The 12,377-nt window shown below is 43.7% G+C and overlaps 2 protein-coding genes across 4 annotated transcripts; one reads left to right on the top strand and one right to left on the bottom strand.

The window, feature by feature from the left end:
- Positions 1–1,499: 1,499 nt before the first annotated feature.
- Positions 1,500–9,434, bottom strand: fbxo42 (F-box protein 42). 3 transcript variants are annotated; one of them, XM_026306478.2, is made up of 12 exons: positions 9,215–9,434; positions 8,951–9,112; positions 7,125–7,349; positions 5,936–6,215; positions 5,580–5,696; positions 4,568–4,702; positions 3,970–4,123; positions 3,769–3,879; positions 3,293–3,389; positions 3,051–3,107; positions 2,834–2,950; positions 1,500–2,736 (listed from the first exon to the last, which is right to left on the bottom strand). In XM_026306478.2, exons 2-12 carry the CDS (start codon positions 9,086–9,088, stop codon positions 1,693–1,695), a joined length of 2,475 nt encoding a protein of 824 aa, XP_026162263.1. In that variant the 5' UTR covers positions 9,089–9,112; positions 9,215–9,434; the 3' UTR covers positions 1,500–1,692. The 3 variants fall into 3 exon arrangements, with proteins under 3 accessions (XP_026162263.1, XP_033181086.1, XP_026162264.1); XM_033325195.1 differs by lacking the exon at positions 9,215–9,434 and having other exon boundaries at positions 8,951–9,127; XM_026306479.1 differs by lacking the exons at positions 7,125–7,349; positions 8,951–9,112; positions 9,215–9,434 and adding an exon at positions 6,971–7,115.
- LOC113130169 (SUZ domain-containing protein 1-like) lies at positions 9,000–12,289 on the top strand. The gene is made up of 4 exons (XM_026306542.1): positions 9,000–9,137; positions 9,713–9,762; positions 9,869–10,138; positions 10,234–12,289. Exons 1-4 carry the CDS (start codon positions 9,087–9,089, stop codon positions 10,343–10,345), a joined length of 483 nt encoding a protein of 160 aa, XP_026162327.1. The 5' UTR covers positions 9,000–9,086; the 3' UTR covers positions 10,346–12,289.
- The last annotated feature ends 88 nt before the right edge of the window (positions 12,290–12,377 follow it).

Below are 12,377 nucleotides of genomic sequence, written 5' to 3'. Positions count from 1 at the left end.
GCAGCTCTGTGGGTGAAAGGTCACCTGCAGTCAGAGGCGGGTGCAGAGGAGCCGGGGTCCAAATGCTGAGTGTCGGAAAAGAACAAGGTTAATCTCATGGACGCATTAGGGAGAATGTGCCAAAGATATTACCGAGTCTCGGAAACAAAACAAACACTGTTTTGTTTTTACTGATGCTCCATATGCAGTTTTGTTAGAAATAAACATGGCTGTTTTAAAGAGATTCATCAGTAATTTCATAGACACGATGCGCTAATTGGTGAAAACGATTAATACTCAGGCGTGGATTGTAAAATGTGTTTGGTATAAATTGGCAGATGAGATAAATTCATGTGTGGACTTTTTGTGTTGTCTGCAAAAAGCCACTGGGGGTCGCTCTTTTCTCTGTGAAGGACAATTACTGCAAACAGCCGCAGACACTGAACGTACTAATATAGAAACACATGAGTGAACAGACTTTGGGCTGAAAGTTTATTTCTGTCTGTTCACAAGCTGCTTCCAAACAGTCTCATCAGGTGAAGCCTGCTCAGGTGTCACCGAGCTGTGTGCTGAAATGTCCATTTAACAAAGTCCTATACAAACGAAGACATAATTTGAACAATCTGGATCTTTGGTAACGTCCCCAAACACGAATTTCTAGAATAACCTTTAAGGAACCTTTAGAGAACCTTCAGTCAACGTTTCGGGAGAGGTTCCCTGCGCCGTGGTCACCTCGTTATGACGAAGTGCCATCATGACCATCTGGCTGTTGCTGTAATTAGGCTTTTCTAAACAGGAAATATAACATATGTAAGAGGAAAATAATGTTTCCCAAAAAAAAAAAAAAGGACTGTAGGCTTGAATTTAGTTATTTGGAAAACTGGCACATTCATTTCATTAAACATTTTTCAGTTTGGTGCTATAAAATCTGTATTTCTAAATACTGAGTATTGCATAATGACTACATTTAACATGTAGGCGTTTCATCAACTAAAAATCTCAGTTACAGCCTTTTTTCTTCACTTCCTCCTTCATGCAGTGACAGGAAGCTCTGACGTTGTTATAGATGGACACAGCAGTGACAGAGCAGACATGGAGGGCTTTATTGTTCAACTATGTTTATAGTACACTGCCACATCTCTCTCCCACCATGGGCCCCGACACACATTAGTCAACAACTCTTAACCACCGTGCGCACACACACACGCACACACAGTGTTCAATGTAAACATTGCAGGCTTAAAGAGAGATACAAAAAGCAAGGTAGTCGTCAATTGTTTCTGTCAGCAGGATCTGTTCACTTCCTCTATTTGTAACAGTTCGGCTGAGAGTTGACAAAAACAGAAATGTTACCGTTTGGTTGATCGTCTTTTAGGGAACAACAACAAAAAAAAATAAAATCCTGTTCTCTCTAACTGCACTCGCACTCGCACTCATGCACACACACACACACACACACACACACACACACACACACACACAGTCAGGATTCTCATTCAACCAAATGTTTTTTATCAAAGTGTAGTTAAAGTGTTTTATTTTGAATGCTTGTAGTAGGCAGAAAGGAGAATAGTGAATTTCTGACATGGAACATCTAACATTGATAATGTTTTTTCCCATAATCCTTCAATAGGAAAAAGGCCTTATGTGTCAACCCCCTTGTGTGGTCACAGGGTGGAACGTCTTCTCTTCCTAATCCCACTTGGAGCTGCATTACCTTTTAGCACGTACAAAGTACAAGGCATTGGTTTTAGGGTAGTACTTCACATTCTGTTTTTTGTCCATGAGGCCCCCAAAAATGATGAGCTCGCCTCTGCCCTGTACCACCGTGTGAAGGCTGGTCTCCGGTGGCCCTGTGACTGCAGCTGGAGTCCCATTCCCATACACTCTCCAGGACACCACGCCGGCGGATTTGGCCCGGGACACATCTAGAACATACATCTGCATGGGCTTGCAGTTGAGAGACTGGTACAGAGGTTTTCCTACGTTCAGGCTCTGCGGTGGGTGATGGCCGAGACGCCGTGCAATAGATGGAATAGCATGTCCATCAGCCCCGACAGCCTGTGGAGGGCTGGAGGATGACGAAGGAGGGGTTCCAGGAGGGCCTGCTCCGCCTCCAGGAGAAGCTCCTTGTGTCTGAAGGGAAGACGACGACGACGAAGACGGTAAAGATGAAGAAGATTTGTTCTTCACTGCCTCCAGACCTCGTCGTAAGGCGGCGGGGGACACTGCTCCTGGGGGAGTGCGTGGAGAGCCTGAAGGAGGCGTGTGCAGGCCGTTCGTGCTGGGCAGCTCAGGGTGGTGGGCGGAAGAGGGGGGAGACTCCCAGCCATAGTCTGTGGAGGGAGGCAGGTGAGGGCGAGAGGGAGGAGATGCAGCCTGGGCTGGGCTGGTACGAGGTGAAGGGGAGCATCCATTTAATAACGAAGGAAGTGAGGGAAGTGGGGGGCTGTCCGGACCTTGTGAAGGAGACGGCTGCTGTGATGAGCATGGACTTCCATCCCTGGCACTTCCTCTCGCTGAAGGCCGAGGTCTCAGCGTTCCCCATCGACCATTCACACATGGAGCCTCTTCAACGGCTCCCAGGACAACACCAGCGGCCCCACTCCGAACAGGAGACTGAGAGCGCAAGGAAGGCGGTTCAGGGCCCAGAGGGGCCGGTGTGGCACTTATGGGGGAGGGCCGAGAGTTAAGACTTGGGCTAAGTGGGGCACGTCCAGATGGAGCCTGTGAGAAAACCACCACACACTGGCCCACCTTCAGATAAACGAATAGTATAGAATAAAGAAAGAGAATACATTAGTGTTCAATTTATTGATTACACACACAAGTAACAGTTAAGGCAGGCACTTACCCTGCAGGCTGGGTGGCACCAAAGCTCTGGGGCTCCATGGTCCTCGTTTTCTACCTGCAGCTGCTGCCACCTCCAAGGGGGTGCACCCATGTGAAGGAGCCAGGCATCTTTAAGGAGCTTTACGGAGCACAAAACAAAAAAGGGTATGACACACAAAATGGATGCTAGTAGATATAGAAATGTTTTTCTAATACTATAATTAATTTTAAAAACTTACTGCATTAGGTCCACCACATCCTCCTAAGATGAGCAGTGTCTGATCGTCAATCACAATCTAATACAAAAACAATATTGTTTAGTTTCATATAAAAAGAATAAGTAATGGTTTCCTGCACAGCTTCACTTGCATGCAAACTGTGAGGAGAAAGGAAGGCAGAGTGACTCCAGCAACACTATAGTGGAAAATAGTAGAAGTTAAAGATTATTTTATCCAGCTCATATCAACAAATGAATCCTTACTTGTGATTGGCCTCCTCGTGGCTGTGGTGATGGACCAGATATCGGTGGCTTAGACCAGGACCACTGCTCCAGATCCAGAACCCAGACTTCATTACTCCTGATCAGAAGCAGCAAAGGGCAGAATAACACACTGATAGGCAACAGCTAAAGTTTTCAGTCCACGAATTAATAATTAATATGACAGATGTTTGAGAAGAGGGCAGCAACATCTCGCACATGGATCCCTGCCTAACCATTCGGCAACAGCCTCCGTATGCAGCTAAACGCAACACAGGAGAACTGTACCTTAAAAGCATTTTATGTGTCGGAGAACTGAAGCTGCTTCTGCTGTGCTGGCATGCTGCTCTCATGCAGCCTGTGTTCAAGTGTAGGTGTAACTGAGCTTATGTAACTGCTCCATCTCAGTAAAGAAAATGCTGTAGTCAATATTATTTCCATTTTGATTAGTATATAATAAAAACAAATAATTTTCATACATTTGACGTGCTCCTAATGATCCCCCGAACACCACCATGGTGTTTCCAATTACAGAGGAAGAATGGCCAGCCATAGGTGGAGGTCCGTGTGTTGTTACTATACAATTCCACCTGAGACGAGAGAAGACAAGATGTTTTGTGAGGAAAAGATAAAGTGTACGAACTGTACAGTTTAACTCCTAACACTGAAGTGCCTCTCACCAGTTCTTTGAAGGAGAGTAGGTGTGGATTTCATCAAAAAACCTTTCTGGCTGGTGCAGTGGGTAAGGGCTGGGGCGAGTCCATCCCCCAAAGAGCACTAACAGGTCTTTGTGCATCACTAGAGTTGCTCCAGCTTTAGGTGACGGATAAGAGCCTGTAAATGAAAAGAGCAAGATATCACTCAAATTAGATTTTCTGTGCACCTATAAATCATCACTCCAGGAAACACACTCAAAATAATTTAAAGGAGAATAACTGTGACTTATCAAAATTATCCTACTTGTTGCCTGTGGCCTGGAAACCTCTGCATACACTAAGACCTGGGACCAAATCTCTGAGTCCGTCATTGTCTTCATAAAAGGTAACATACATGCTAACGCTTACTGCAATACAATGCAAGTGTACTTCCTATTTATTGCAACCTCTTCAAATATTGTTGTTCAGTTGCTGCCATTAACAAACAAATGTGGTTTATCTTTCACTATTTCCCCTTAGATAAGCCCCAGGTGGAGTTACTTTTTAACCAGAGCTACATGTTGTAGAAAGAGCTCTCATTTATTTTTCCTGTTAAGCTTTATAGCTTGTAACATACTCATACCTGAGGCTAAAGGGCGGATCCACTCCTTGCTGTTGAGGTCAAGTCTCCATAGATCATTGAAAGCAGCATTGCAGCTACTCTGAGTGCAACCCCCAAACACATACATGGACTGGTTTGAGTCATAATAACATGCACCTACAAAAAAGAAAAAAAAAAAAACACCCAATGAAGCAAAGGTCTTTGAGTGTTTCACAATATCTTTTGATTATTTCTTTTTAGTTTGATTAATAAAAGGCAAACCAGTGCCCAATGTTTTCAGTAATAATCAATATTAAAGAACTTTCCAAATCTATGTACACAGTTATTTAAAGTAAAGTTGGAGTAAGATACTTTCTCATTTAAAACATTTGTTTCCAAAATGCTTCACTATTCTCCATCTGAAAGCTGAAAAACATCCTGTTTCTTCTGTTGATGTAGGAAAAGAAAACTGAATGTCTTGATACACAGAGGAGAGATTTCATGATCTACATCTGCAGACTGAGGGTTTGCATTAGTTTGAAAATATATACATGGCTGAGTGTTGCCTCCATAACATGAGCACTGTAAATCGATACTAAGGTCATCATTAGCTTCTGGAATCAATTCTGCACAGCTGTCAATGTGCTCCTACCTTGATGCTTTTCTTCAGACAATTATTCAGATGTTTTGTGCAGCTGAGATTGCTTCACTGCACTTTGAGCATGTTAGATACACTATGGCCTATTTTAAGTGGTGCTGGAGTCCATCATATGTCAAAATGGATTAAGTGTCCCATGCTGCTCTTTTCATGTATCACTAATCTTACACAGGGCAGAAGGCATTTTATCTGCTGCACTTTAGACTCATATTCTGACCCAGAATTAAAACTGCATCAAAAACCGTTGAGGCACTAGACACAAAAGTTTAGTACTAAACTGTATTTCTCAGAAGCTTCACAATCTTAATTTACTGAAATAAGGTGTATGGTTCTACACTGTGTATACAATGTGCAACTCATTTTGATTCAAAATGTAGTAAAGCAGGATCTACTGACTGTGTGAAAAGCGCTGTGTAATAGGAGTGCCTGGATACGGGTATGTGCGACTTTCCCACTGGATATTTCCCTCTTGGACAGCTCTCAAGAAACCATGGTAGCACTGATGAGCAACACCTAGTTCAGAGAAAGTGTTAATAGGCTGTTGGAACAAAAAAGGTTAAGCATTACCATCTGCAAAATGTCCAAAGTGGCGTAGCAGCACATTCAAATGAGTCTGTTTTTTAAACTTTCCTGCTCAGATGTTAAAGGTGATGTTTCACTGATCTGCTGATGGTGTGAAGCTTACCTACAGCCACAGACCCATTTTTATACAAAAGCCTATCCAAATGCATATGCAAATAGGAGAAGCATACCTTTAATGAGGCGATACCACTGCTTACATACAAGTGCAGCAGTCTTGTGCTCCTGATAAGGTGAGAGGAAGGACAGAATATATTCGAGAACTTCCTCTGGTAACTCCACCATTGTTCTCCCCACTCCTTTGGCACCACTGTCCACGTTCCCTTCTTGGTGGCAGGACCCCATCTTTTCTTCTACTTCCTCTACTATCCCGGCAGGCTCTGTACCATCGTCCTCTGTATCCATGGCAACAAAGCATCCATCCTCATTGTCAGGGGAGCGGGACATTATTATCTATGGAGACATGGGGAGTCATGCGGAGACATGCTAATGATGTATGTTCATGATGCTCAGGAGCATGTTTACCTTCATTTACCTACATTACACCAGCCTGTAAAACGGGATTAATTATTTATTAAGACTAGTAGTATTACCAATTTCACACCTGCTCTATATGCTGCTTATTGGATTTCTCCAAATCAGATTTAATGAGGCTGAAGCAGAAACCAAACAGGATGAGATTTGGTCCTACCCAACAAAATCAATGACACTGCAAAGCTGAAAATAGCATTTTGTGGCTCCACAGGCTTAAGTGTTAACATCTATTGTTGAAAGCCCGTGGTGGCCTTTCTTTGGACCGAGCAGCTGCCCCTCTCGTCTCGTTAGCTCCGTGTTTTAGCTGTCGGTGGCCTCGCTGACACATTAAATGTAGAGTTGCTAATGCCAGTAATCAGCTAAAGCTAGCGTTAGCTACCTGGAGACTGGTGTGTCATAACGTTACTGCTAAACGAGAAATGGCTTATGCTCGTAAACACGTTTATGCAGAGGAACCAGAACCAACTCGTTACTGAATTTAATTTATTTTTATTTGATCACGTATGCTAACACCGGCTAACGGCGCTAGCTAACTTTGCATGAGCATCCAAGCTAACGTTAGCATCAATGAGCCTTTAGCTGACGGTGAAAGTACGCGCATAGAAAACGTGTTTTCTTTTAATTACCCGTGTTTGACAAATCATAGAAATCTGCCACTTATTCATTCGTGTTACCTTAAAGACACGACATCATTTGCGGCTCGGTTAGGACCCGGTAGCTAAGCTTTTAGCTGGTATCTCCAGCCTGACGTTGCCGCTGCTGCTAATCTTTGCTAAGGCTGTAATTAGCTCCTCTAATGTCAGGATTTCCGCTCAAATCGTGTCCTACCGCTGTTGTAGACGTGGTCTGCGGGCTCTGACTGCGTATCTTCCCTCGGCTCCTTCCCGGTATCAGCTCCGGAGGTTCCTCTGCAGCCTCCAAACAGTCGCCATCTTCCGCGGTGTGAACAGCAGCGTCCCCCGCAGCCCAGCGACGCTCCAGCCGCGGACTGTCTGCGGGACCAGGGTGGGTCCTCACCGCTGCACACGGAGCCCGCAGCTGCTGGGGGCAAATCTGGGGCAAACCGGTTTAAAACACAGAAAACACTGGAATAACGCACTGTAACAAGAAATGGCATTAAATGTTAGTTTAGTAGTCTACAGGTTATCATCAGGAAAATGTACTGAAAGTATGAAAAGTGAATTTAATCCATATAAAAATGTCCCTTGTTGCTTCTACACCAAGTCGTGTAAGTTATAAAGGCAGATTTGACTTTCTGTTCCTGGTGAGGTGGAGCTAATTTTCTACTAATGATGTTAATTGTGGAATTGTCTGTTTTTAATTTGTCCATTAATCGATTGGTTTGGTTTGTAAGAGACAAACTGAGAAATGCCAATGGCAATGACCCAGATCACCTTTTGTGGAGCCACACCTCAACATTGTGCTATACAAAAGCAACAAATCTCCACATGTGACAACTATCGTATTTCACTATATTTTATAATATATTTTTTCAAATGTTTTGTACCTAAAATTGTTTAAATTACTACTACAGCTGCCAAGTAACGGTGGTGGGGTAGAAAGCAGCCTGCATAATTCCCCTGCAGTAGAAAGTGTCATGAAAATACTGAGGTAAAATTTCATGCAGTTCACTGCAATGCTGAAATCAATACCAACATAGGTTTATTGAACTGAATGATTGGACAGCTTTTTAAATATCAATAACTTTGTTCTCCGACGCTGAGTAATGACCAGCTGGAGTGTTAACCCCATGACCCGAGTCTGTGTTTCCATATGACTAAAGAATCTCAGCTGAACAGTTTGCACTGAGGTGAAGATTGTGCAAGTAGCTTTGACCCAGATCACATTTATGTTACTAAAATTATTAGCGGCGCTGCAGTACACACACTCACACACTCACACACTCTCTCTCTCTCTCTCTCTCTCTCTCTTTTAAGCTATATCTACTTCATAAATTTTTACACAACAAATGTAAATGCAGTCATTTAGCTCCTGCTTGTTTACAAAGCTGGGCCAGGGTGAGTGATGTTAAAGCTAAGGAAACAGTGTTTCTCTTTAGACAAAAGGTCTCTATGTGTAAATGTATAGTTATTATAATGGGCCCTGTCCTATTTATGCTGTGTTGTGCTATTTCTGGCTATTTCTTGAACGTCAAATAGAAAAGACGTGAACGCATCACATTATCCCCCAGTACAAACATTAAACACCGCCCTGTCCGACAACATACAACCACAATGTGCTAAACTGACTGTTACTTTCTCAAATACCCTTAAATGTAACGCATTTGCAGCGTTTTATCCGGTCAGCCCGTTAAAGTATTTGACCGTAGCTTTCCAAACTGGCGTCACGTCATTTCCCGTACTCGGTTTTGTCGGTGAGCGTCAAACGCCGCAGCATGACTTAGCTAAAGCTAACAGCCTTTTACACCCTAACCAGGCGACACACGTGTCTGCATTTAGAAATGACTATATACGGTGGCAGCCCCGTGTATGACCCCGGTGCCTGGTGATTTACCGATTTACCGGAGTGGACGTGACGCCGAACTTAAAGTCACAGTCAGAGCAGCGCTAGCTCTGGCTAAGCTAAGAGGCTAACGCGCTAAGAGGCTAACACGCGGACAGCAAAGCCTGCTGGGTCTGCTCCTCCGTTCTCACCTGGGCACAGAAACCGGACAGACCGAGCTGCCCGCAGGCCGCCGGACACGCCGTCCACCGCCTCATGCCCTCTGCCTGGATGGGATCCGGTTCTGCGGTGGAGACGAAGCGGTAACGAGCCACCGTCCGGTTCAACATGGAGGACGAGGAGGTCGCGGAGAGCTGGGAAGAGGCAGCGGACAGCGGGGTGAGCCTGGCACACACCTTGACCCCACACCTGAGGCAGAAAACAGTAACAACCGCAAGACCCCGAGAGCCACTCACCGCTTTGTACTTTAATTTGGGTTTGGTGCCTCATCAGGGGCAGGAGCCGGGCTTCCTGGCTGGACCCGCAGGCCTCGCTGTCCCATAAGGACCCGGGACCGAGTCTGGCTTCTGGGTTTTTCAGCTGCTAAACGAAATTATTCTTTAATGTTTGGAAAACCCGAGAGAGAAAATGCGAAATTTTTATGGAGGTTTTCATATATTAGCAGCATAGTTTAGACACGCCCACTGCGGAAATGACAGACTCACTGGCGACCAGTTTGGTAACATGGTGCATGTCGGGCTAATGGTTTACCATTAAATTATTGTGGTTGTTGTTTCACAAAGCACAGATGCAACGAAAACTAATTTTCTTCACAAAAGTTGTAGTTGATTTGAGTCGGGGTGTTACAAATTAAATGGTTTGCGATGAATAAATTGTCATATCTATGTTTTCTTACGTTTCAGCAAACTCAAATCATACAAACATTATTACAGTGTTTTTTTCTTTCTCCTCAGGAAATAGAGAGAAGGCTTGAGGCTAAGTTGAAAATAAATCAGGAGACAAAGTAAGAAAACAATCTTTATCAAAAAGCTGTAATATATTAGATGAATCTATACATGCAAAGCTTTTCCCAATAAATTTATTTCTTTCATGCTTTCTGACTTGTACAGGAAGTCCAGCTCATGTACAGGTGGGTCACCTGTGCGAACTGCTATTGTAATTCAGGATGACTCTCTGCCTGCAGCACCACCACCGCAAATTCGAATTTTAAAGCGTCCTTCCAACAATGGTTCCATGGGAAACCCTGCATCCTCGTCACGTCCCTCTCAGCAGACCAAGTCTTTGGCCCAGAGGGAGGCAGAGTATGCAGAAGCCAGGAGAAGGATTTTGGGAAGTGCTTCTTCAGATGAAACACCTCAGGACAATCCAAGCCTGGACAGGTGGGACCTTAAATTACAACAGTATGTATTAAAAATGCATTTCCACATTTGTTGAAGTGGATAAGGATGTAAAAAAATCTCATATTCTTCATTAGGCCAGCTCGTGTGAATGCGCAGCAGCCATCGGAACCAGTTCGTCCAAACAATCATGTGATCCGCCAGCCCACTGGCCCAGATGGCACCTCAGGATTTCGACTGTGCAGATAAACAGCAGTTGCCTGCTGCCAGGAAACAGCTGTGCCTGAGGGCCGGCAGTTACAGGGGGTTGTGTGTGCTACGAAGAGCAGAGTGGTGGGATGACACAAACAGAGATATAAAGACGTAGCATGGAGTGACATGAACCTCTCCACCCTCCCTCTGCTCTGCTTATTGGCAGGTCTTTGCTTTTCGCCTTTTCTTTTCCTAATGTGGAACTTTGCAAGGGGTTGGCAGAGACCAGCCAAAGCCGTGAAACCCCTTCTGTGCCACACGTCCCTACACACTGTGATGCGTCGATGTACCATAAGGTGCCCTATGATCTTAAGTCTGATTGGCCAGCTGAGCGCCAGGGCATCCGGTGTCTGTCTCCTCCGGGAGAATAAGAAGAGCCTGAGACTCTGTGGGAGCAAATGAGATGGCTTGTCCACTGATGGAGGGTGGATTATGGCTGGGTGTCCACCGGGAAGCTGGCCTCCATAATGTGCTCGACGGTGCTGAGAGTTTACTGTGCTCAGCGCGAGCGTGAGGTGATAGAAATTTGTACTGATTGAAGCCTTTGAGAAAAGAGCCCTATGCTCAGGAGTGTGCTGCAGTTACACAACGATGGCTCTGGCACAGACCAACACACAAACCTGTTTGGCACTGGTGGCTGTAAACAAATGCCCGGTGGCCACACAGCCTGAGGCCAAAGAATAAAGTTCAGAAAGACAGAGTGTCACTAAATCTAAGCTTATTCAAGCAATAAAAATGAAACTATTCCCTAGATATTTTAACATACTGCCTAAATACATGTGCTGTATTCTGTTTCAAACTGTTTACACTGTTTTATTTTTATGTGTTGTTTTTTTTCTTTTTTCTGAGACATAGTATGTTTATGTCAGGACATCAGTAGTCTATAACAGAATAGATGATATAATCTGCACTGGAACAATTATTGGTAGGGTCGTAATAAATTTTTATCCAATTGGAAAAAGTCTGAGTTGTGCAGGAACTGAAAAGTTACGGTAAATGTGTATCGGTGTCTCTGTTTGTGTTGTTCTGCTTCTAATCAGTGTACTAATCTGGAGCTTCTCTTACATCCAAGCAAAATTCATCTGTCTTGCAAAGAAGACTTGATCTTTTTTTTGTTTGGGTTGCAGTATATTCACTGATTGTGTGCTATTGCTGCATACTGTTAAATTGATGGTTTGCTAATTGTGTAGAAATGACGCTCGGCACCGAGGATGGCATAGTCTCATACTTCATTTAGGAGAATATTTGGTCAGGGCCAGGGAAGATTGTGATGAAAATAAGAGAAATTATACAATAGCAATGTTGGAAATTTCATGTTGTAATTGATAACCTTTAAAATTAAGCCAGTCACTGTCTGGGTTGGATTAATGTCTCCTGTAGTCTTTTATTCACACAGCACGATGTTACAACATGGTCTGCTTGTTTGCAAATCATGAAATCAATTATCACTTTTCAGTGATTAGTGCATGACTGCGCTTTCTCCTTAATTTGTCCACATAATTTAGGTTCAGTAAAACCATTTGGAAACGTTCTCAATAAGTGTGATGGATTGAGACTATGACTAACAGGAAATTAAAGAACTTTAACTTCACGGCCTGACAAACCACTAATAAATGAGATATTTAGGATCTGCATCGTTCACTAACGAGAGTTTCGGTTACAGTGAAACTAAAGTTTTGTTTTCTTGCGGATGTCAAGACTTAAAATCGTCAAATGCAGTTTTAATATTTCTCTTTTATATGCAATGCACAGTTCCCAGGAGATTTCTAAAAAAAAGTAAAATGATAATTCAAAGCAAATAACCATCATGTACCTGAGATTTACCCATGATGCTTTGTTTCAGTCACCTGTCCCGTGTGAGGCCAATTTGATGTGAATGTTATTTTGAAACGTGTAAAACTCAAATGGAGTTGAAACCCTTTAATAAACACTTTAAAAAGAGCTGGTCTCATTCATACTAAACGAACTCGGTGCGGCCGTTCACCTTCCTGGCCACACGAGGCGCTGTTTGGATCCAGCACCGATCGGG

The sequence above is a fragment of the Mastacembelus armatus genome, chromosome 5, assembly GCF_900324485.2.
Source record: "Mastacembelus armatus chromosome 5, fMasArm1.2, whole genome shotgun sequence".
NCBI lineage: Eukaryota > Metazoa > Chordata > Actinopteri > Synbranchiformes > Mastacembelidae > Mastacembelus > Mastacembelus armatus.
This window is presented reverse-complemented; position numbering and strand designations above follow the sequence as displayed.

What these genes read in the sequence shown, in the direction of transcription:
- LOC113130169 (XM_026306542.1), top strand. Translation starts at nt 9,087, where the DNA reads ATGGAGGACGAGGAGGTCGCGGAGAGCTGGGAAGAGGCAGCGGACAGC. An exon ending in AAGAGGCAGCGGACAGCGGG is followed by an intron (nt 9,138 to 9,712) that starts GTGAGCCTGGCA and finishes CTTTCTCCTCAG; the next exon opens with GAAATAGAGAGAAGGCTTGA. An exon ending in AAAATAAATCAGGAGACAAA is followed by an intron (nt 9,763 to 9,868) that starts GTAAGAAAACAA and finishes TGACTTGTACAG; the next exon opens with GAAGTCCAGCTCATGTACAG.
- fbxo42 (XM_026306478.2), bottom strand. Translation starts at nt 9,088, where the DNA reads ATGTTGAACCGGACGGTGGCTCGTTACCGCTTCGTCTCCACCGCAGAA. An exon ending in TGTCCGGTTTCTGTGCCCAG is followed by an intron (nt 7,350 to 8,950) that starts GTGAGAACGGAG and finishes GGTTTGCCCCAG; the next exon opens with ATTTGCCCCCAGCAGCTGCG. An exon ending in TCATTAGGAGCACGTCAAAT is followed by an intron (nt 3,390 to 3,768) that starts GTATGAAAATTA and finishes GCTTCTGATCAG; the next exon opens with GAGTAATGAAGTCTGGGTTC.